We start from the raw sequence: 25628 nt of genomic DNA on the forward strand, positions 1-25628 counted from the left end.
ACAGGTGGTGTAGATGATGTCCAAGGAGTTTGTGGCTAAAGGGGGGTGAAGGTAAAAGTCATTGTTTGGAGTTGTGGTCAAGGAATTGTGAGGAGGTTATGGTTGCTTATCCACACGATGCCTAATTATCTCTCAACATGAGGACCAGGAAATGAGGTGGAGAGGAAGACTCAGTTGCAAAGCCCCCATTGGATGCAGGAGAGTAACTGAGAAGCTGGTCACACAGCCCCACCCCGGGCTTTCCCAGGACCCCCCACCCCTCTTTCTCCCAGTTCTTGCTAGCTCACATCTACCCCCACTCTAACCTACTTTTCCTTCCAAATTCAGAAATCGGGGGAAAAAAAGCAAAGAAAAATGCCCTACTGTTTCCCAGCAGCACCTCACATACATGCCTTGGGTGCCTACTAAGCACCCAAGCCATGTAAATAATACGAAGAGGCTAAAACACTCCTCCTGTCCCAACACCTTGCAATACAGGTGAACAGATAAAAACATGGGTACAGACACTACATACTAATGTCACTGAAGCAGTGTGACATTAAATATCTATGTATACGACACTCCTCCACAAATAGCAGATGTGAAATAAAAGACAGTCAACAGATAACTTTTGTTTATCTCAGTGTCATTTCTTTTTATTTTTTTTTTAACATCTTCATTGCAGTATAATTGCTTTACAATGGTGTGTTAGTTTCTGCTTTATGACGAAGCGAATCAGTTATACATATACATATGTTCCCATATCTCTTCCCTCTTGCATCTCCCTCCCTCCCACCCTCCCTATCCCACCCCTCTAGGTGGTCACAAAGCATCAAGCTGATCTCCCTGTGCTATGTGGCTGCTTCCGACTAGCTATCTATTTTATGTTTGGTAGTGTATATATGTCCATGCCACTCTCTCACTTTGTCACAGCTTACCCTTCCCCCTCCCCATGTCCTCAAGTCCATTCTCTAGTAGGTCTGTGTCTTTATTCCCGTCTTACCCCTAGGTTCTTCATGACCTTTTTTTTTTCTTATATTCCATATATATATATGTTAGCATATGGTATTTGTTTTTCTCTTTCTGACTTACTTCACTCTGTATGACAGACTCTAGGTATATAGATTGCCAACAAACACATGAAAGAATGCTCAACATCATTAATCATTAGAGAAATGCAAATCAAAACTACAATGAGATATCATCTCACCCCGGTCAGAATGGCCATCATCAAAAAATCTAGAAACAATAAATGCTGGAGAGGGTGTGGAGAAAAGGGAACCCTCCTGCACTGTTGGTGGGAATGTAAATTGATACAGCCACTATGGAGAACAGTATAGAGGTTCCTTAAAAAACTACAAATAGGGCTTCCCTGGTGGCGCAGTGGTTGAGAGTCCGCCTGCCGATGCAGGGGACACGGGTTCATGCCCCGGTCCGGGAAGATCCCACATGCCGTGGAGCGGCTGGGCCTGTGAGCCATGGCCGCTGCCCCTGCGCGTCCGGAGCCTGTGCTCCACAGCGGGAGAGGCCACAGCAGTGAGAGGCCCGCGTACTGAAAAAACAAAAAAAAACAAAAAACAAAACTACAAATAGAACTACCATACAACCCAGCAATCCCACTACTGGGCATATACCCTGAGAAAACCATAATTCAAAAAAAGTCATGGACCACAATGTTCATGGCAGCTCTATTTACAATAGCCAGGACATGGAAACAACCTAAGTGTCCATCATCGGATGAATAGATAAAGAAGATGTGGCACATATATACAATGGAATATTGCTCAGCCATAAAAAGAAACGAAATTGAGTTATGTGTAGTGAGGTGGTTGGACCTAGAGTCGGTGTCATTTCTTACTCTACCATGTCTCCCTCCCACGTGCCCACACATGGAAGCACGCTCTTAGCTGCTTGACAGGATGGCAGCTCCCTTGGGTTGCTTACCAAGACCCCATTTTCATGCAGATCAGAGCTATCCTACCCCCTCACTTGAATCTGGCTTTTCCTTCTGCATGTACAACATCTGATAAGGGTTGGCGTGCCTAGAGTTTTAACATTTGAGGTAAAGGAAACTTTATGCAGATTCTGGCTTGTTATGGATGTAGAGAGATGTAGAGAGATTCAAACCCTAGCCAATACCTGCCAGTCTAAGAACAGAGACAGAGCCACTTAAAAGGATCTGGCTTGCTGTAACTTTAAATGTAATTCATGTTACTTTTATTTTTTTTCAAAAATCTTTAAACATTTTATTAACTTTGAAGAAGGAATAAGAATAGCTCCTTTAGAAACCAGACACACTGAAGCACTGGTCTATTCACAGAGCTTCTACACAGATGAAGAAGTTTATATCAAATGGACAAAAAATAGTACAGAAGACCTATACACAGAAAGATTGAGAAAAATCCATCTCTAGAAAGCAGGTCAGATGAACTCAAAGACCTCACTGAGGGCTTGGCTTCCCTGGTGGCGCAGTGGTTGGGAGTCCGCCTGCCGATGCAGGGGACACGGGTTCGTGCCCCGGTCCGGGAGGATCCCACATGCCACGGAGCGGCTGGGCCCGTGAGCCATGGCCGCTGAGCCTGCGCGTCCGGAGCCTGTGCTCCGCAATGGGACAGGCCACAACAGTGAGAGGCCCACGTACCGGGAAAAAAAAAAAAAAAAAAAAAAAGACCTCACTGAATGTAGGAGAATCACTGGAAAGACACGTAAAGCCTTCTGCTGGGGCATAAAGGCAGGAACCAGTCCATGTAGTCAAGAAAACGCTCTTTTTCCTCCTCATCTAAATGCTTGCCTCCAGTCTGGGTTCACAGAAAGGTCCTGATTATTTGAACTGGTTGTCAATCAAGGTTCCCTTCATTTTCGCTTTCTTGGCTTCCAGTTCAGCCTGGAAAGGAAGAAGAGTATATGTCCTGATACATGACATGAAATTCTGATTTTCCTGCCTTATTCTAACTGCCCCAACACTATCCCCTCATGCTCATTTAGTATACAAACTAGAACCGTGTTTCTAAAATTGTGATGAAACTCTAGCAACCGCTTTCCAACCTTTCTGATGTTATGACACACATTGAAGATAATAATATCTGTATGGTAAAACGGGGTAAACACACAGGGCTGTGGTCTATCAGTGTAGGGATCCCACAGCTCCAGGACCCCTGAAGGACTGGAGGAATCAATATCATGACATATCAGTATCCTATTTGTGGCAGAACAGGAGGAAGAACACTGTTCTAGAACAGTGCTACCTAAAGTTGTGCAGTCCATGAAGATACACACAAAAATTGAGAGTAAGCATTTAGAAGCTTTTATAGCAATTTGACAGAGCAATAAGAAAGTAAAATCATCTCATAAGAAGAATTCAGGCAAATTCATTTTTATTGCATTTTATAAATTACAAATCTACTCTTGACAAATTTTAAAACAAGAAGCAAGCACTGGTCCTTCACCTCAGAAAATTTGATAAGCAGTGCTCTAGATCACCATGGCAAGGTAAAGCAGCTCTCAAGACCCACTACCTCTGTCACCAAAAACTCCTCTACAGTCAGTAGAATAGACTGGTATACTTTTCGATGAGGCACCAATGCTGGGATGTCTGATTTCAAAGAAATATCATAAGTAACTTATTATCAGGAAAACAGAAACATAGGCACCATCACATATAGACGTGTGTGCTCAACAAAGAGCCTAGGAATAGTGCAGACAGCGGTGGTGGAAGCAGTGCTTTAAGAAGTAGCGACCAGCCCCATCCTGGCGCCCCAATGTAGCCCCACTGTATACCTCATACCCTGGGAGAGCACCCATGAGCCCCGATCTTGAACTCCTGACCTTGGACCACAAGTAGCAGATTAACTTATCATTCTCGTTAGGGTTGGCTAACAAGAACTATCATTTGGGGCCTGGATCCTGTGGTCACTATCCCAGAGTAGGGTATGTATTGACAGCCACGGCCCACGGTTAGACACCTGGCAGCCAGCCACACCATAACCCCTGACAGACTTCTGAAAGGATTCCCCTGCCTGCCAGAGAGTCTTTCAGACCGAGGAACCCAAACAGTCCAGCCCAGCGCCTGCCAGCCCCTGCCCCCGCCACTCACCAGCTCCTGCAGCCGCCTCTTACTCATGCCTTTGCGCTCCAGCTGCTTCTCAATCACCTTGGCATTCTGCGCATACGAGTCAGCAACTTCTCTCTGAGGGAAGAAAGAAGCACCCTTAGACCAGCAGTCTCACCAAAGAGGAGCAACAGAGACCTCGGGAGAAGTTTATACTCCTCAAATTATGAAATTATTACTGAAATGGCAAGGCTCTGCTCCCTTTCAACTCTTCAGCTTTTCCATAATCCGGGACAGTCAGGTTTCAACCGAAACCACATTTAAGTAACAGATAACATCTCTCTGTAAACATCATTATACTGAAATACCATAAAGGTAATTGCTGCTCTTGCTAAGGACAGACTCCCACACCATCAGAGCTGGACTGGAAGGGACTTGAAATTGCTGAGCCCAGTAGTTTTTCAACTGAAGAGGGATGAGGAGGGATTTGCCCCCGAAGGCATCTCAAAAAACAGTATGAAAAAAATGACTGGGCTTCCCTGGTGGCGCAGTGGTTGAGAGTCCGCCTGCCGATGCAGGGGACGCGGGTTCGTGCCCCCGTCCGGGAAGATCCCACATGCCGCGGAGCGGCTGGGCCCGTGAGCCATGGCCGCTGAGCCTGCGCGTCCGGAGCCTGTGCTCCGCAACGGGAGAGGCCACAGCAGTGAGAGGCCTGCGTACCGCAAAAAACAAACAAAAAAAGACTGATCTAGTCCAACTCCCTGCTCCTTATCTTACAGAGATGTCCCTGAGATCCAGGGAAACAGGAACCAGCCCGGTATCGCAGCGTTTCTTAGTAGCAGAGCAAGATCTACGAGCGAAGTTCCTAGTTATTCTGTTACTTAATGCTCTGGTTGGAGAGCCCCCTCCCCCCGCCCTGCATTCCAATTCCCCTGAGAGCAGAAGCACTTACAGCCTCAATCTCCTCTTCCTCTTCATCAATAGTAGACACAGTGACAGAGCTGAACTTGCCCATGTCTTTAGTCCGTTTCGTCATCATCACCTGGAGTTGCAGGAAGAGGAATCAGTCTAGTTTACCTCAAGAGGCTCTGTGAGTCGTGTGTGTGTGAGTGTGTATGTGTGAGTGGGTGTGTGCAAGTGTACAAGCCTGGTTCCTGGGGGCAGGGGACCTCCTTGGGACAGGCTGGCCTATCTAAAAGTGCCCATATTTTAATTTGCATTATATTTTTCTAGTATTTGCCATCAAGGGTTTTTAAAAGTATATTTAAAGACTAGCCTTATTCATTCAATGTTTAATTGCTCACACTGGAAAAAGAAGAAATTTCAAAGGAAGTAAATGTGAATAAAAATCATACAATTTCTAACTTTACTCACAGAGCAGATGTAGGAAAGAAAAGAGAACACATAATAGGTGTTACAACTTTGTAGCATCTGCTTATACACAAAAATGGCATTCTCTTAATAAAGAGAGTGCTCATGAAGGGCAGTTTCTCATGCACCATAATCTTCTTTAAAACTGTAGGGCTAAATCTGTAGCTGTATTAACCCATCTGTCTCCTTCAGTGATAATTACTTTCTTAGGAGGCTCTTGTTTCTGAGTATATATGTTCGTCTTCCCAAAACCCTGGCCAAACTTGACTACTGCTCCATCCACAATGAAAGTCACAGGAGCATTCTTCGGTTGGGACTGGTAGAAGAGTGGCAGCCCGCACCTGCAAACAGAACAGTGAATCTCAGGGAGGCCTCAGAATGCAAATCCCCAAAACGGTGCTTCACAAAGTGTGCTTAGACTCTGGGAAAATTTGTGTTTGTGGCATAAACTGATGATTAGCTCTTCCCAGTGTTTCCCAAAACTACTTGATAAGAATCACTGACAGTTGGGCTTCTCTGGTGGCACAGTGGTTAAGAATCCGCCTGCCAACGCAGGGGACACGGGTTTGAACACTGGTCCGGGAAGATCCCACATGCCGCGGAGCAACTAAGCCCGTGCACCACAACTACTGAGCCTGTGCTCTAGGGCCTGCGAGCCTCAACTACTGAAGCCCACACACCTAGAGCCTGCGCACTGCAACGAAGAGTAGCCCCCGCTCGCCGCAACGAGAGAAAGCCCGCGCGCAGCAACAAAGACCCCTCTCAGCCAAAAATAAAAATTAATTAATTAATTATTTTTAAAAAAGAAGGAGCATAAAGGCTCCACTGCAGTGGTCTGCCAACTAAGCTCTGTAGCAATCGCCAGGCTTTCTTTTTTAAAAAATTTTATTTATTTATTTATTTTTGGCAGCTTTGAGTCTTCGTTGCTGCACACAGTCTTTCTCTAGTTGCAGCGAGCGGGGGTTACTCTTCGTCGCAGTGTGCGGGCTTCTTATTGCGGTGGCTTCTCTTGTTGCAGAGCACGGGCTCTAGGTGCACAGGCTTCAGTAGTTGTGGCACACAGGCTCATTAGTTGTGGCTCGCGGGCTCTAGAGTGCAGGCTCAGTAGTTGTGGCACATGGGCTTAGTTGCTCCATGGCATGTGGGATCTTCCCAGACAGGGCTCGAACCCGTGTCCCCTGCATTGGCAGGCGGATTCTTAACCACTGCGCCACCAGGGAAGTCCTGGTTGCTCACTTCTATTATACTTCTTCAGCTAAGTGAAGTAGACCCATACCCATAAGATATGATTAAAGTAGTCTAACAAATCTAATGTGGCTGTAAACTAAAATGCCTTCTTAGCCACTTCCCTGCTTTAATTCTAGTCTGAGTCTTCTGAGAGCCAAGATTGAACTGTAATTCATCAACAAGATTAAACTTATTATAGTTTAATATTCTCACTGTTAACAACCTAAAGCTGGAAATCATATATATCTTTAAATAATAGTCTCTAAAGTTCTTGGGTCTGTAGTCCTATAACAGACTTTATAAATAAGTTTGGATTAAATTACACTATGTGGGGATTTCCCTGGTGGCGCAGTGGTTAAGACTCTGTGCTCCTAATGCAGGAAGCCCGGGTTCAATCCCTGATCAGGGAACTAGATCCCACATGCAGGCTGCAACTAAGAGTTTGCATGGCACAACTAAGGAGCCCGCGTGCCACAACTAAGGAGGCTGCCTGCCACAACTAAGACCCGGTGCAACCAAAACAAATAAAAAATATCAAAAAAAATTACACTATGTTACATTTACCATATGACCCAACAATTCCACTCCAAGAGAAAACACATGTTCCCACAAGATTTATACTAGAATGTTCATAGCAGCTTTATTTATAATAGCCAAAGCCATTAACAACTCAAATGCCCTTCAACAGGTCAATGGTTAAACAAACTGTGGTGCAATGACTACTACTCAGCGATAAAGAGGAACAAATTACTGATACGCATAACAACTCAGATGAATCCCCAAAGCATCATGCAACATGAAAGAAACCAGATGTAAGAGATACATATTGTATGTAGTAGAACACATACTGTAGAATTTACATCACATTTTAGAAAAGGTAAAACCACGGTAACAGAAGGCAGATCAGTGCTGGCGAGGGGAGGGGTGAGGAAGGAGACTGATTGCAAAGGAGCACTGGAAACGTCTATGTCACAGGAGTGGTGACGTTACATGGCTCTGTGCTTCTGTCAACACTCATCAAACTGTACACTTAGGAAGGGCAAATTTTATTATATATAAGTTACACCTCAGTGAAAAAAATAATACTATGCTTAAAAACCCATTTTTGTGGCCAGCTGGTCAGAGATGTAACTTGGTCAGTTGCATCTCTTTAAGAAGCATATTGGTATTTGCATAATTGAAGTTTGAAGGCAGGTAAGATTATAGGGATAAAGATATAACAGAGAATTGTCTCCAAATGATTCTTTTCCTAACACATCATTGCCTCTACTTGCTTATTCTTGGAGAAACCCACACTGTTAATACTTACTTTGCACATTTCTTCCTGTACTGTCGTTCAATGCCTTCAGGCCTGCACAGAAAATGGAAGTTAAAAAAAAAAAGATACAAACAAATCTCATAACCTACCAACCTCACTAGCTCACTACTTCAAATGCTAAAAGGGCTTTTCAAAAGTTATCCTTGGGCTTCCCTGGTGGCGCAGTGGTTGAGAATCTGCCTGCTAATGTAGGGGACACGGGTTCGAGCCCTGGTCTGGGAAGATCCCACATGCCATGGAGCAAGTAGGCCCGTGAGCCACAACTACTGAGCCTGCGCGTCTGAAGCCTGTGCTCCGCAACAAGAGAGGCCGTGATAGTGAGAGGCCCGCGTGCCGCGATGAAGAGTGGCCCCCGCTTGCCACAACTAGTGAAAGCCCTCACACAGAAACGAAGACCCAACACAGCCAAAAATAAAATAAATAAATAAAAATTTAAAAAAATACAGGCAAAACTGAATCAAGCAACGTATAAAGAAGGTTTATACCACATTGCCAAGTGGAATTTATCCCAGGAATGCAAGATTGGTGCAACATACAAAAAAAAAATCAATCAATGCGATACACTATAATAATAGAATAAAAGAGAAAACACACATGATCACCTTAACAGATGCATAAAAAGCATCTGACAAAATTCAAAGCCCCTTCAATATACTAGAAATAGAAGGGAACCTCCTCTACCTTATAAGGGGCATCTATGAAAAATTCACATCTACTAAGCCACATAAACTAACATCATATTTAATGGTGAAAAACTGAAACCTTTCCCTCTAAGATCAGGAAGAAGACAGGGATACCCACTCTCAACACTTCTATTCAACACTGTACTGGAAGTTCTAGCCAGGGCAATTAGGCAAGAAAAAGAAATAAAAAGCATCCAGATTGGAAGGGAAAAAGTAAAACCATCTCTATTTGCAGATGATATAATTTTGTGTGTAGAAACCCTAAAGCATACACACACACACACACACACACACACACACACACACACTATTAGGACTAATAAACAAGTTTAGTAAAGCTGCAGGATATAAGACCAATATTCACAAATTAATGGTAGTCCTATACACTAGAAATGAACAATCCAAAAACGAAGATAAGAAAACAAGTCCAGTTACAATAGCATCAAAAAGAATAAAATATTTAGGAATAAATTTAACAAAGGAAGTGCATAACTTGTGCACTGAAAACTACAAAACATCACTGAAAGAAATTAAAGACCTAAGTAAATGGAATGACACTTCATGTTCATGGATTGAAGCCTTAATATTGTTAAGATGGCAACACTTTCCAAATGAATCTACAACTTCAACACAATCCCTATCAAAATCCCAGCTGTTTTTTTTGCAGAAATTGACAAGCTGATCCTCAAATTCACATGGAATTGTAAGGAATCCAGAGTAGACAAAACAGTCTTGAAGAAGAACAAAGTTGGTGGACTTGTACATAATTTCAAAACTTAATACAAAGCCACAGTAATCAAGACAGGGTGGTACTGGCATAAGGACAGACATATAGATCAATGGAACAGAACTGAGAGTCCACAATAAACCCATACATATATGGTTAATTTATTTTCAGTGGTGCCAAGACCATTCAATGGGGGAAAGAATAGTCTTTCAATAAATAGTACCGGGATAACTGGATATCCACACACAAAAGGATTAATTTAGATCCCTACCTCACACTATGTACAAAAATTAACTCAAAATGGGGAGTTCCCTGGTGGCCCAGTGGTTAGGGCTCTGCACTTTTCCACTGCAGGGGGCCCAGGTTTGATCCCTGGTCAGGGAACTAAGATCCCACAAGCTGTGTGGCATGGCCAAAAAATAAATAAACAAAAAATTTAAAAATTAACTCAAAATGGATGAATGACTTAAAGGTAAGAACTGGGACTTCCCTGGTGGTCCAATGGTTAAGACCCTGCGCTTCCAGTGCAGGGGGTGTGGGTTCGATCCCTGGTCAGGGAACTAAGATCCCACATACCAAGGTGCAGCAAAAAAAAAAAAAAAAAAAGGTAACAATCAAACCTATAAAACTGTTAGAATATATAAGTATAAATCTTCAAGACCTTAGATCAGGCAATGGTTTTAAAAATATGATACCTACAGCACAAGCAATCAAAGAAAAAATAGATAAATGGGACAATTAAAATGAAAAACTTTTGTGCTTCCAGGAATACCATCAAGAAAGTGAAAAGGCAACCCACAGAATGGGAAAAAATATTTGTAAATCATATATCTGATAAGGGACTAGTATCCATAATAAAAAATTCTTACAACAATAAAAAACACAAATACTCCATTTAAAAAATGGACAAAGAATTTTTTTAATTAATTTATTTTATTTATTTACTTTTGGCTTGTTGGGTCTTTGTAGCTGTGCACGGGCTTTCTCTAGTCGCAGCAAGCGGGGCCTACTCTTCATTGCGGTGTGCGGGCTTCTCATTGCAATGGCTTCCCTTGTTGCGGAGCATGGGCTCTAGGCGCGGGGTTCAGTAGTTGTGGCACGCGGGCTCAGTAGTTGTGGCTCGCGGGCTCTAGAGCGCAGGCTCAGTAGCTGTGGCGCATGGGCTTAGTTGTTCTGCAGCATGTGGGATCTTCCCGTACCAAGGCTCGAACCCATGTCCCCTGCATTGGCAGACAGGTTCTTAACCACTACGCCACCAGGGAAGCCCAAAAATGGACACAGAATTTGACTAGACATTTCTCCAAAGAAGATACATAAATGACCAATAAGGACATGAAAAGCTCAACATCATTAGCCATCAGGGAAATGCAAATCAAAACCACAACGATACCATCTCATACACACTAGGATAGGTATATCAAAAAGGCAGACAATAGGGCTTCCCTGGTGGCACAGTGGCTGAGAGTCCGCCTGCCGATGCAGGGGACACGGGTTCATGCCCCGCTCCGGGAAGATCTCACATGCCGCGGAGCGGCTGGGCCCGTGAGCCATGGCCACTGAGCCTGCGCGTCCGGAGCCTGTGCTCCGCAACAGGGGAGGCCGCAGCAGTGAGAGACCCGCGTACCGCAAAAAAAAAAAAAAAAAAAAAGGCAGACAATAACAATTATTGGCAAGGATGTGGAGAAACAGGAACCCTCATATACTACTGGCAAGAATGTAAAATGGTGCAACTCCTTTTGAAACCACTCTACAAGGTCCTCAAAAGGTTAAACACAGAGTTACCATATGATCCAGCAACTCATACATATCCACCCATGAGAAGCAAAAGCATGTTCACACAAAAACGTGTACACAAATGTTTACAGCAGCATTAGCCATAATACTTTAAAAAGTTAGTTAAAAAAAAAAAAACAACACAGGACTTCCCTGGTGGCGCAATGGTTAAGAATTTGCCTGCCAATGCAGGGGACATGGGTTCGAGCCCTGGTCCAGGAAGAGCCACATGCCCTGAAGCAACTAAGCCCGTGTGCCACAACTACTGAGCCTGCGAGCCTAGAGCCTGTGCTCCGCAACGAGAAGCCACCGCAATGAGAAGCACGTACACCGCAATGAAGAGTAGCCCCCACTGGCTGCAACTAGAGACAGCCCATGGGCAGCAACGAAGACCCAACGCAGCGAAAAAAAAAAAAAGAATCCATTCTACACATGGATGAATCTTGAAAATATACTAAATGGAAGATGCCAGACACAAAAAGCTACAGGGACTTCCCTGGCAGTCCAGTGGTTGGGACTCCATGCTTCCACTGCAGAGGGCATGGGTTCAATCCCTGGTCGGGGAACTAAGATCCTGCAAGCCGCATGGCACAGCCAAAAAAGAAAAAATGTTCATCTTCTTGAGATATGGAGACTCTAATACAAATAAGACAAGGGTTTTAAGTGGTACAATTATAAAGAAGTGATTAATATGAGCTAGATATTTGGACTTAATGGACCTTGATTTTCTTTCTTGTCCTTAATCTCCAGGAATATGTGAGATAGGAAAGGCCAAAGACAAAATAAAACATTCTCCCTGGTTGTGGTAGCAGCATCTAAGATGGCCCCAATGATTCTTGCCCCCTGGTATTGACATAATAATGTCAATAATCCTTGTATAATGCCCTCCCACAATGAACACAGCTGACTTGTGACACCAATAAGACACTGAAGAAGTGATGGTTTGTAACTTCTGAGTCTTGGTCATAAAAGACATTATAGCTTCCAACTCCCTCTCTCTTGGATTACTCACACTGTGGGAAGCCAGCTGCCATGTTACAAGGATACTCAAGCAGCCCTATGGAAGATCCTTGTTCTAAAGAACTAATGCTTCTTCCCAACAGTTAGCACTCAGCTGCCAACCATGTGAGTGAACCACCTTGGAAGTGGAACATCCAGCCCTAATTAAAGACTTCAAATAACTGCACCCAAGGTTGACCTCTTAACCACAGCCTCATGAGAGACCATCCAGCTAAGCTGTTCTTAAGTTCCTGACCCACAGAAACTATATGAGATGATCAATGTTTGCTGTTCAAAAAAACAAACAACAACAACAAAAATCCATAGGAATACCAGGAGATGAGGATGAACAGGTAGGCTAGGGCCAGATCATAGAGAGCCTTCAGACTTGGATTTTATCCTGCTAGCCAGGATTTTTTAAATTGCGCTCCACAATGATCCCTAAATGAAATCGGATAGGAGAAAGGGGAGAAGTCCTTAATGCGTTGGGCTCAACTCTTCCCCAATCACAGAAGCTTCTTGCTTATTTATACTTCTGGTAAAAATTTCATTTGAAGAAAGGATTCATTGCTTAAAAACGTTTGAAAGGCACTGCTGTAGGTGATGAAGAGTCACTGAAAGATCTGAAGCAGGAAACTGACATCACGCGCATGTGAGATCATTCAGGCAGTAGACGATAGTCTGGAGGAGAGCGGGTGGGGGGTGGGGGGGGAGGTAAGAGGACACTTTGATAGCCCAAGCAAGTGATGTTGGGTACCAGAATGATGGCAGTGTGGCTGGGCTGAACAGGAGGAGGCAGCCACAAGACAGACTAGAAGGTAGAATCGACAGTACATGGTGAGTGACTGGATGTGTGCAGGGGATGGCGGGGGGCAGGGATGGATGAGACAAAGACAGGACTGGCTCCCAGATTTCTGCCCCGGGCCACTGCGTGAATGGTGATGTCATCGTAGGAGGAGGAAAAAGAAGGAATTGTGTTTAGCTGACACCTTCAGAGACCTGACTGCAGTGGCTTCAACACAAGAGTTTCTTCTCATGTAAAATAAGTGTAGAGGAAGGCGGTTCCTGGTAATGGTTGAGACCCAAGGATAGCATGGCAAAAAACTCTGCAATCCTTGTGGCCTTCCCTTTCTAGTCCCAGGATGGCTTCTGGTGCTCCAATTATCACGCCCGTTTTCCAAAAAGCAGGAAGGAATGAGAAGAGTAAAAAGGACTTTCCTTGGAAGCCCCACCCAACAACTTCTACTTCTGTCCATTTTACTTGGCAAAAGCTAAGTCACGTTCAGAATCTTAGGGGGTTTTTGGAGTGGGGAGAAGCTGGAATGCGTGCCCTATCTTTACAGACACTGGTATATAGGCAGGTAAAATAGAAGAGTGTTGGAGTGGTGCTGAGTGAACCAATCTGTGGGATTTTCCACGTTAGAGAAATGAGTTTGGCTTTAGTCATGCTGTATCTGAGGTAGAACATCAGGTGAAGAGGTAGAATAGGTAGTTAGATATACAGTTCTGGGCACAAGAGAGAAACGGAGGCAGATCTAGATTTTGTGAGTCATCAGCATATAAGCGAAACTGAGGCCACAAGAGGTGGTGAGAATGGCCAAGGAGAGTATATAGAGAGAGGGAATAAAATCAAGGTCAGAACCCTGGGGAATGCCAACATTTAAGGGGCAGGAAGAAGAATCCAGAAGACTGAGAAAGCCAAAGAAGTAGAAGGAGAATCACAAGAGTAGCTTCACAGAAGTCAAGGAAGGAGACATCATCAAGGGAGGCATGGTCAACAAAGATCCAGACAGAAAAGCACCCACTGGATGGGCAACTGGGGAAGCAATGGATGAGGGAGGGAAGGTACCAGGGAACAACAGAGTCAAAGGAGAGGTACTTTAGAATGGAAGACTTGGAGGTGGAAAGTGACAGGCTCCAGGGCATGCATTAGGCAGACTGCCATATTTTCAGTAACTGGGGCACCCACACTCATCTGGCTAAAGAATAGGAGGGGTAAGATCAGACTGAAATTTCACCCCTGATAAGAAAGGAGCATGCTAAAGTGGGCCCTTGGAAAGACTGTTCATGATTAGAGCAGGAACCATGTCAACCAAGGGGGAAGTCTACCATGCCTTGTGGGTAAACTCTGAGAACTCTGTGGCCCAACAGAGTCACTTGGCCAGAGGTCACTGGCCTGTGCAACACCCGGCACTAAGGCTGGGCCCAAAGCTGGCTCACTTCCAGGATCAGGCTAACTGGATTCCAGGGTTGCCACTTCAGCCTAGGGCCTCCCAGTTTTCTGGCCTACAGGTGACGGCATCTGCCTTATAGTGCCATAGGAGCCTGTGGCCTAGTTGTGTTGTTAGATTACTTTCTGTATTAACTAATATATATACATTTAATACATATTATCTAGAACTGTTATATATAATTATGACATATGTAATAAATATTTTAGCAATCCTAAAGACAGTCAGTTGAGAATTTTCAAAATCAGAAACCTAAATAAAGGTTAATAGAGGGAGAAAAAGCACAAGAGAATGGATTAGCTTTAGATAGGGCATGTTATTTATAAACCTTCCTATATACCACAATGGAGGACTTCCCCAATGTTACCTGGAGGGCCTTCCTTTGTGAATTTCATGTTTTATAATCTGTGTCCCCACTTGTATCCTGTATATAAGCAATTTTCTCTTCAACTACATAATTCTAGAAGCCCAGTTGTCACAGTGGTGCCTGAGTTGGTACTGAATGTCGCCTAGCAATAGTTTCTAACTGTTTTCATTAGTGTGGGCTGATAACAGTTTGGTTTCTTAAATAAACATAGCTAGATGTCAGCCTGTAGCTTTTTCCGGTTCAACACTAGAATATAAGCTCTGTACAGGCAAGGTTCTTTGCTTGTTTACTGGTTGTACTGGTTTGGATAGTGTCCCTTAAAAAGTTATGTCCTTCCAGGAACCTCAGAGTGTGACCTTATTTGAAAAAAGGGTCATTGCAGATATAATTAGTTAAGATGAGGTCACAGAGATGAGCAGAATGTTCCCTTAATTTAATATAACTGGCGTCCTTATAAGAAGAGAAGAAACAGAGACAGAAACACAGGGAAAAAGCCATACAATGATGCAGACAGAGGCTAGAGTGATGCATCTACAAGTCAAGAAATGTCAAGGACTGCCGGCAAACACCAGAAGCTAGGAAGGGGCAAGGAAGGCTCCTCCCCTAGAACCTTCAGAGACAGCATGGCCCTACCGACACAGTAATCTCAGATTCCAGCCTCTAGAACTGTGAGACAATTCATTTCTGTTGTTTTAAGCCGCCTAGTTTATGGTACTTTGTTATAGCAGCCCTAACAAACTAATATACTGGTATAGCCCAGACTTTTAGGACAGTACCTGGCACACAGTAGGAGCTCAATAAATGAAACATTTGCTGAATGAATGAATGGACTTAGAGCAGGATGACCTCTCTGTGGCATTTGGCACCTGTTGATGACCACCCCCTTCCCTCACTTCTTGAAATTCTCTCCTCTCCTGTTTTCCACATCACCAGGTTCTCCTGGTTATGTTCCAATTATTTTGTCTGCTTTTCAAACATCAATGTTTCCCAGGATTATGTCTTCAATCCTCTCTTCTTGCTCCACACACTTCCCATGTAACTGTATCCCTTCCCAGGTTTCAACTCCCCATATACACCAAGGACTCCCAAATCTAAAACAGATCTAACCATGTCACTCCTCTACTTAAAAAAAGAGGATCGCTATTGCCTAAAGATAAAGTCCAAACTTGTCTACTTTAGCATTCTACTCTGTCCTCACCCCAGGATGCATGAACCCCTTCCTGTAAAGTAACTTAGGCTCTAGCCACAAGGGACTACTTAAATTTCCCAGGCACACCATATTTGATGCTTTTAATGCTTCCAGAGTCCCTCCACCTGGAATGCTCCTCCATCTACTTGGTGAAATCCTAGTTCAAGGCCAAACACAAATGCCATCATCTTCTGGTATCCTTCTTGACCACCATTCAGGCAAGATGATCTACTGCTGTCTGTTTTCCCATAGGCTTCTGTTCACCACACCAGAATTTTATCATATCACAATAGATAATCTGTTCCCTCACTGAGCCATGAGCTCTTTAATGGTATATAAGGACAGTGCCTTATTTATCTTTGCTGATCCAGTCCCTAGCTCAGTGCCCGGCACCTGGTGTGCTGGAGATTACAGGTTGAATGAACTCATTCTACTTGCAAAAACCCCAAATTACAGCTATCAAATGGCAACAGAATCACATCTCAGCACCACTTCAACAAAGCACAATAAAGATACGGCTGCATTAACAGAAGTTAGAGACCCACCACAAATGTATTGGGCCCCAAATGGATGACCTGGTCCACACTAGATGGGGTATTTATACTCCTCAGAACTAGACCCCAAGACAACCAGGAAATCCTAGACAGAGAACATCAATCTCTTACCTCCGAAGATACATAGTCTCCTCGTCTTCTGTGTTACAAAACTTGTGGGCGTGTTTGGCAGCATCAATCACACGGGACCGATCCCGGGGCCTCATGGGCAATTTCTCCAACTGACAGTCTGACGGAATGGAGAAAGATTTGGTCACGAGAGCCACTGAAAAATACCCTGAGGCAATCAGAAGCTTTCAGTGGGGCCCTTAGCACTTTAATTTTTACTATAATTATCACGCTTATTGAAGCCTATTATTGAATGTTCCAACTAAAAATGACTTGGTGTCAGGAGACGTGGATTTTAGCCCCAGCTCTGGCTAATCACTTCCTCTCTAGGGCTCTTTCTCCTTACTTGATTATATTATCTCAAAAGTCCTTCCCAGCACTGCAATTCAAGTTTTCTATGAGTATTTCTGATCCTGGTACACTTGGCTTGTGCTATAATGCGTTAGAATGAGAAGAGACGATCAAGCGTCCTGGAATGCCTATGAGGAAGGCATTGATTGGAAAAGTTGGATAAGTGCTTCGGAAAGGAGAGAGTGGGTAGGTGGTATGCTATTATATATATGGTATGTGAATGACCCATCCCAGTTAGGGGAGTTCTGATCCAAAAACAATGAAAACATACAGGAAGTAAATTAGGTACAGGTATAAAGCAGATGGAAAATTGATACAATGCAAATTAAGTACCTAAAGGATGACAGAGAAGTCAAGTGATCAGAGTGATTGCAGATTCATGGAGGAGGTGGAGAGGGGAGTTAGCATGAGGCAGTTTGCACATCAGCTCGTGACTCTTCTCAACGACCTGCCAGAGTAGACATTTACTATTCCTAGCTTAAAGGTAAGGGAATTGAGGATTAGGAAGGCTAAGAGATCGGCCACGCATTTAATAGGAAGCAGAACAAGAATTCAGACCCATCTCTAAGTGATCAAAAGGGAATTCATTTACTCAGTAAATACGGGAGGGCCTTCTATGTACCAGGCACAGTTGGAACACTGTGCTAAGGATTCAGCAAAAAACGGGGCACACAAAGACCCTGACCTGATGAAGTTTACGGGCCAGTAGAGGAGGCAGAAATTTTCAAATTAATAATTATATAACATGATCTTGGATAATGATAAGTGCTAATAAAAAAAGTTAGACAAGATATTAAGAGGATGCACAGTGATCCAGATAGTGATAAGTGCTACCCAGAAAAATCAGGCACGGTAAGAGGACGAAGAGTGACGGGGTGCTATTTTAGATAAGGTAGTCACAGAAGGGTTCTCCAAGGAAGTGACATTTCAGCATAGACCTGAATGAAGAAAGGGGGCATGGAGGGGAAAGGGTTTGAGGCAGAAGAAATACCGATCCCAAAGGCCCTGCGGGCAGGAACATTTTGACAAGACAGAAAAATCAAAAAGGCCGCTGTAGCTGGAGTGCAGTGAGCAAGGGGAAGAGTGTTAGGAGATGAAATCTGAGAGGTAGCTGGAGGTCTGATCACACAGGGTCTCGTTATGGACTTTGGTCTTATTCTTGGCATTACAGGAAAACACTGGTTTGGAACAGGACTCTGGGGACAATGAGTGGTGAGCAAGAGACTACTGTGGCAATCCAGGTGAGGGATGGTGGTGGCTTGGAGAAATGGAGGTGGTAAAAAGTAGATTCTAGATAGATTTTCAAGGAAGCACCTGCAGAATTTGTTGATGGACTGGATGGAGAAGTCAAGAATGATTCTGAGATACTCTGTGAAGAGTGGTACCACTGACTGTGATAGGGAAGTCTGAGAGGTACAGTGGAGAGCAGAAAGTAGGAGATCATGAAGTTAATTTTGAACATGGTCTCCCTCTCTCTCTTTTTTTTAATTTTTAAAAAAAAATTTATTTAAGTATAGTTGATTTACAATGTTGTGAGAACACGGTCTCTTTAAGTGGTCCATTAGACATCCAAATGGAGACGCTGAGTAGGCAGGTGGAGTTTGAGAAGAGGTTCAGGTTAAAGAGGAACATTTGGGAGTCATCAGCATATAAACGGTATTTAAAGCTTGGGAATGGTTGACATCTCCGAAGGAGTGAGTACAGATTGAGAACAGATGAGAGGACTGAGCCGGAGGGCCGTGCAATGCCTAAAAGTCTGAGACAGAAAAAGGAGCCAGGGGCTTCCCTGGTGGTGCAGTGGTTGAGAGTCCGCCTGCCGATGCAGGGGACACGGGTTCGTGCCCCAGTCCGGGAGGATCCCGCATGCCGCGGAGCGGCTGGGCCCGTGAGCCATGGCCGCTGAGCCTGCGCGTCCGGAGCCTGCGCGTCCGGAGCCTGTGCTCCGCAACGGGAGAGGCCACAACAGTGAGAGGCCCGCGTACCGCAAAAAAAAAAAAAAAAAAAAAAAGGAGCCAGACACTGAGAGGGGGGAAAATCAAGGTAGGAGAAAAATCAGTAAAGTGTGGAGTCTTGGATGCAAATGAAGGGTTTCAAGAAGGATGGAGTGATCATCTGTCAAATGCCACTGAGAGGGGATTTAAGTGAGCACTGATAATTGACCACTGGAACTGGTAACACGTTCGTTAGTAACTTTGACAAATATGATTTGGATGGTGAGGTGAGAAGGAAAGCCTGCTTGAAGTGAGGGCAAGAAGGAATGGGAAGTGAGGATGCAGAGACAGCCCATACAGGTAATTCTTTTTAGAAGTTTTGCTATAAAAGAAGCAAAGAAATGAGGTTATAGCTGGAGGAGAATGTAGGATCAATGCGGGTAAGAGGTTATTTTCACGTAACATCAGAGCTGTTACAATATACTTGTATCCGGCAGAAAGGTTACAAAGTTTCTAGACGCAGAGTGGGAGGAGAGTGAGTATATTTTTTATGGAAGAGGAATTTAGTTTTGAGAGAGTTCTGGATACAGAATCACAAGGTTAAACAGAAAACCGAAAAGCTGCCCTGAAGTGGGGCGGGATGGGTACGGAGGATTTTCATGGAGAGGGAAATCCTCGCATAGACTCGGCTGCCAGATCACAGCCAGAGGAAATGCGCCCTCGAGAACCCGAAGTTTAGCTCCTTTCAGACTACTCACCCAGCACCAGGACCATCTGGCCGCATAAACAGTAGTAGACGTGAAGGGGCTTCTCGCCGTCGTCATATTCCTCGCGATCCCGGGTATCGGAGCAGACTACGGACCGGGAAACTACTTTAGGCATATTTCAGAGCAGCGTCGGAAAATGAAGGCAAAAGTAACAGTCGCGCAGAAATGACGTCATCCACTCGTAGCGAATCTCCCCTACGTAGGCTGGTCACGTGTCCATAGTAGTCGTGTGAGCTTCCCGGCCGTACCATTAGACTAAGATGCATCGTGAGTCTCCCAGAACCTGACCTAAGTTCTCTGGGACTGCTTTACTTGGGACACTTAATAATTTAAATTATTCATTTATATTTCTATACACGTATACGTATGTATATGCATATATACATATATATAACTAGATATAAGAAAGAACTATTTACACTTTATATGCATGATACAGAGTTTAGGTGTGCCTCCAAATATGATTTTGATTGGCTGTATTCAGGATGAGTACCTAATGAAGTAGAGGAATGTTAAAAATTGAGATCTAGGGCTCCCCTGGTGGCGCAGTGGTTGAGAGTCCGCCTGCCGATGCAGGGGACACAGGTTGGTGCCCCGGTCCGGGAAGATCCCACATGCCGCGGAGCAGCTGGACCCGTGAGCCATGGCCGCTGAGCCTGCGCATCCGGACCCTGTGCTCCGCAGCTGGAGAGGCCACAGCAGTGAGAGGCCCGCGTACCGAAAAAAAAAAAATTGAGATATAATTCACATAACATAATTTACCCTTTTTTAAAAAATTAATTTATTTTTTGGCTGTGTTGGGTTTTCGTTGCTACACACAGGCTTTCTTTAGCAGCTAGAGGGGCTACTCTGCTGCGGTGCGTGGGCTTCTCACTGCAGTGGCTTCTCTTTGTTGCAGAACATGGGCTCTAGGCTCGAGGGCTTCAGTAGTCGTGGCGTGCAAGCTCAGTAGTTGTGGCTCACGGGCTCTAGAGCGCAGGCTCAGTAGTTGTGGCACATGGGCTTAGCTGCTCCACAGCATGTGGGATGTTCCCGGGCCAGGGCTTGAACTCGTGCCCCCTGCATTGGCAGGTGGATCCTTAACAACTGAGCTACCAGGGAAGTCCCATAATTCACCCTTTTAAAGTGTATAATTCAGTGGGTTTTAGTACATTCACAGAGTTTTGCAACTATCACCACTACCTAATATTTTCATCATCCCCAAAAGAAATCCCATATCCCTTAGCAGTCACTCTCCCCACCTTTTCCCCAGCCACTGGCAACTACTAATCTAACTTTCTCTCTCTGGATTTGCCTCTTCTGGACATTTCATATGAATGAAATCATATAATATGTGGCTGTTGGTATCTGCCTTCTTTCACTTATGTTTTCAAGGTTCAACCCTGTTGTACCATGAATCAGTAAAAAAGTAGTAATGAATCGGTAAAAAGGAACTTCATTCCTTTTTAAGACTGAATAATATTCTGTTGTATGGATATACCACATTGTGTTTATTCATTCATCAGTTGGTGGACAATTGGGTTGTTTCCATTTTTGTGATATAAAGAGTAGTGCTACTATGGACATTGGTGTCCAGGTTTTTGTGAGAACATGTGTTTCTATGCTTTTATGTTTTGTGAGGACGTATGTTCTCTTGGGCGTTTACTTAAGAGTGGAATTGCTGGGCCATATGATAACCTTATGTTTAACTTTTTGAGGAACTGCTAAGAGTGTTTTCCAAAGCAAGTTTATTATTTTACATTTACTACCAGCAATGTATGTGGGGTTCTGATTTCTTCACGTCCTCGTCAATAATTATCTTTGTCTTTTTTATTACAGCCATCCTGGTGAGTGTGAAGTGGTATCTCACCGTGAGTTTGATTTGCCTTTCTCTGATGGCTAATGATACTGAGCACGTTTTCACATGCTTATCTTCTTTGGAGAAATGTCTATTCCAATCCTTTGCCCATTTTTAATTGGGTTATTATTATATTGTTCAATTGTGAGAGTTCGTTATATATTTTTGGATACTAGACCCTAATCATGTAAATGATTTGCAAATAGAGGCATCTTAATGATCCCGTTTGCCACAGGTTTAGGGAACATCTTCCACCCTTCCTTCCTCAACCCAGAAACTCTCCCAGAATGCTCTCTGTGGAGGACCAGAGCCTGGGGCAATCCAGAATAAGGACATTGAGACAGTTTACATTGGATAGCTTCAAGTGATGACACCAAAATAGTGGATTTTTAACAGAGAACTTACTGAAGGAAGCAGGAGCTGGTGACCAGAAAACTGACAGGTTAGCTGGAAGAAGTGTGGTGTTCAAGATACACAAGATGTAAACCAATGAGAATGTAAAGCAATCTGCTAGCCCTCAAATGAACATGAGTTAATAAAGTAGAAAAGAAATGTCAAGTCTTAAAGAATCATAGCGTTTGCTCCTTAGATATTAGTCCAGTGTCATCCCTATGATTCTATGTTCTTTATAATAGTATTTATTGATCTTCTACTGTGTGTTAGGCACTGTGCTACATACTGGTTGCATAGTGATCAATTATAAATAGTCTCCCTCCCTCAAGTGGCTTAGTCAAGCGCAGGGGTGGGTAAAGGGCTAGAGAGTAAATATTTTAGGCTTTGAGAGCCAAGAGGAAAAATCAAGAACATTATGTAGGTACTTATATAACGAGAGAAAACAAATTTCCACAAATGTTTTATCAATGAAATTCAAAATATAATAATAACTGAGTATAATTTTTTGCATAATACAGATCTCCTAATAAGAATGGCATTCTTTTATGGAGAGGATAATATTTCACTTAATTAGGGTTCAAAGTGAGTGTTTCCTATCATCAAATCAGTTACAATCTCAATACACTTATTATTATTTTTTTTTGGCCGTGCCGCGCAGCATGTGGGATCTTAGTTCCCCGACCAGGGGTGGAACCTGTGCCCTGGAAGCACAGTGGAAGCACAGAGTCCTAACCACTGGACCGCCAGGGAATTCCCCTGTTTTTGGTTTTTTTTCCAATATATTTTTAAAGGTTTTTAACTTGTTTCAATTGGTCAAGATTTTTAGGAACCTCACTTTTAATCTGTAATAAAAGTTTACAACTTGATTTTTTTAAGAGTTAACAAACTGCAAGCACCTGTTAATAAAGGTCTTAATAAAAAATCTGTTACAAATATTTATCCATTAATGCTTATCTGTAATGAGATTTATGTATTTCATCTTTGAGAAAAATCTTAACACAGATAAGTACTGCCATATACTGATATCAATCCACAGGCACCTCCGGACTTCCCCGGTGGTCCAGTGGGTAAGACTCCATGCTCCCAATGCAGAGGGCCTGGGTTCAATCCCTGGTCGGGGAACTAGATCTCACATGCATGCTGCAACTAAGAGCCCACATGCCAAAACTAAAAGATATCACATGCTGCAGTGAAGATCCCACGTGCCGCAACTAAGACCCGGCGCAGCCAAAAATAAATAGACAGATAAATAAATAAATTTTTAAAAAAAGAATTGCAAAATGGTGACAATTGAGCATTAAGTCAAATGCAAGGTCCTTCTGAAAGCAGAGCTCTATGCAGTTGTACAGGTTACATGCTTATGAATCCAATTCTAGTTTAAGAGAACTGGCTTCATAGGCATGTAAAAAAAAATCCACAGGCATCTGAGTTTTAATTGAGCATATTCATCTCTTAGATGGCACTTATAGAATTCTATCAGATTCTTCTCTTGACATTTGCCTTTCAGTATGTTGTTACATTGCAGAATAATCAATTCCAACTGAAGTTTAGGTGGAAGCTCCTCAACTGCACAGTTAGATTGCTTTTGAAATACAGAAATTTCCTTTGCACTTGCATCAGGATCCAAAAAGCACCACTGGAACTGTAATCTGAGCTCAGAAAATATATCCACTGCAAATTTGTGTGGGATTGCAAATCTTGATTTTTTGTTTTAACATTTGACAGCACGGGAAGCAATTAAGTAACTAGACATTACTTGTGGTTCAAAAACTGTCAGTTGTCATCGAAGTGATTTCACTGCAGTATAAATTTCACACGTAAGCAGCGTTTTGCCTTGTAAGTTTAGGTTAAATTTATTAAGTAACATTGTTACCTCTACAGCAGAAGCTAATTCCATTCAGTGTTCAATAATAGTGGTTGAGGGTGATTCTTCTGGCTCAGAAAATTCTCAATCCCAGCCACGAGCTATAAAAATACAAAAACAAACAAACAAAACAACAACAAAAAACTTTACAACTGCTAAGTTGTTGAACTGCTGTTGGTAGGGCAAGTCAGAATATTCAGCCTCTTTTTCTGACAAAAATTCATGAAATTGACAATGGTTTAGTCCATGAGAGTGAATGAAGTTCACTGTTGACACGAATGGTTGAATAACACAAGATAGATTAAAATATTTTCCTGCGAAGTACCTGCTGTTCAATAATATGTAACAAATAACTATAGGATTTAAACAACTTACATTTTCGCAAGCTTTGTACATTTGTCCAGCTAAGCCTTTTTCTCCTTCATACATGTTTGAAATGCATCTTAGCAGATTCTGCTTCAGGTTGTATTGAATTAGTGGTCTCTTGACTTTTTTGAAAATATTCTCATTTGCCATCATCTACAGATTATCCATACAGGCCAATTCTTCCATCGCTTTAAACTCAGCATTGACTCTTCAAATAAACAACAACTGAGGAGTATTATTAAGATCTGTCAACTTATAAAGAGACAAGGAAAACCACTTGAAATAATTTGCCCTGTTTTTTAAATGACTATTGATGTTGCTTCCAATGTCCTCAACTTTTTGAGCTGCTGTTCTTGGTGAAAGGCTAATAGTCTTTAAAAAGTTCATTTTCCCTGGACACATTTCTTTGGCTTCTGCAATCAAACACGATTTAATTAACTCACCATCAGTAGATGGCTTTCCTTGCTTGGCTAACAAATGAGCCACTCAGAAACTTACTTTGGCAGCAACCTCATTTTCATTTTTAATTTTTGTGAAGCATTTTGCTATGGTAAGGTATTCTATTTTAAACTTTCTAATTTTTCTAATCATTGCTTTCCTGTGAACTGGGAACATTGTAATGAGCACTTAGTTTGGTAATGTCGATGTATATCATATTCTTTTAGCCATGCTACAGCGTCATTGTGTAATAAACACAGTGTTTTGACATCTAAATTGATGACCAAGTAATCTACACTCCACTGTGCCTTAAAAGCGCAACATTCAAAATGCACTTTTATTTTCTTGTTTTGACATGCTAGGTATGCACTTGTAATAAAAAAATAATAATAATGCCAAAACACAAGTGATACGAGTGGTACCCAAAATGCTATTGAGATATAACTGTGTCACCATGGTTCGTAGTGTACCGACCAACAGTGGGAAGTGATGAGGGCACCACATACACTTTCTGTCACAGCTACTCCACTCTGCTGTTGCAGCACGAAAGCAGCCATAGTGAAACTTTATTTATGGACATTGAAATTTGAATTTCATGTCATCTTCATGTGTCATGAAATATGATTAAATACTATTCTTCTTTTGATTTTTTTTTCAACCGTTTAAAAATACAGAAAAACATTCTTAGCCTGCAGGCCATAGGAGGAATGCTGGCAGGCTGGATTCGGTTGTAGTTTGCTGGTGGATGTGGCTGATTTGTTTGAATTCTCACGTGCAACACTGCAGCCATTTGTATTAGTTTCCTTTTGCTGCTGTAACAAACTACCACAAACTCAGTGGCTTAAGAAAATTCAAATTTGTTATCTTAGGGTTCTGGAGATCAGAAGTCCAAAATCAATCTCACTGGTCTAAAGTCAAGGTGTCATCCAGGCTGATTGCTCCTAGAGGCTCCAGTGGAAAAGTCATTCTCTGCCTCTTCCAGCTTCTAGAGGCTGCCAGCAACCCTTGGCTCCTTGGCTGGTAGCTGCATCACTCCAATCTCTACTGCCATCATCACAGGGCCTTCTCTCTGAATTCAGACTCCTCCTTTCCTTTTATAAGGACCCA

The 25628-nt window shown here is 43.0% G+C and overlaps 1 protein-coding gene and 1 non-coding gene across 2 annotated transcripts; one reads left to right on the forward strand and one right to left on the reverse strand.

Moving 5' to 3' along the window:
* Positions 1-2644: 2644 nt before the first annotated feature.
* Positions 2645-19797, reverse strand: CUNHXorf56 (chromosome unknown CXorf56 homolog). Its single transcript, XM_029240813.1, has 7 exons — positions 19615-19797; positions 16578-16695; positions 7935-7976; positions 5601-5739; positions 4980-5069; positions 4073-4165; positions 2645-2863 (listed from the first exon to the last, which is right to left on the reverse strand). Exons 1-7 carry the CDS (start codon positions 19736-19738, stop codon positions 2801-2803), a joined length of 669 nt encoding a protein of 222 aa, XP_029096646.1. The 5' UTR covers positions 19739-19797; the 3' UTR covers positions 2645-2800.
* On the forward strand, positions 9663-9737 carry TRNAK-UUU. Its single transcript has one exon. It is a non-coding gene; the product is annotated as a tRNA-Lys (tRNA).
* Positions 19798-25628: the final 5831 nt, after the last annotated feature.

The sequence above is a fragment of the Monodon monoceros genome, unplaced genomic scaffold (genome assembly GCF_005190385.1).
Source record: "Monodon monoceros isolate NGI ecotype Baffin Bay Population unplaced genomic scaffold, NGI_Narwhal_1 Super_Scaffold_22, whole genome shotgun sequence".
NCBI lineage: Eukaryota > Metazoa > Chordata > Mammalia > Artiodactyla > Monodontidae > Monodon > Monodon monoceros.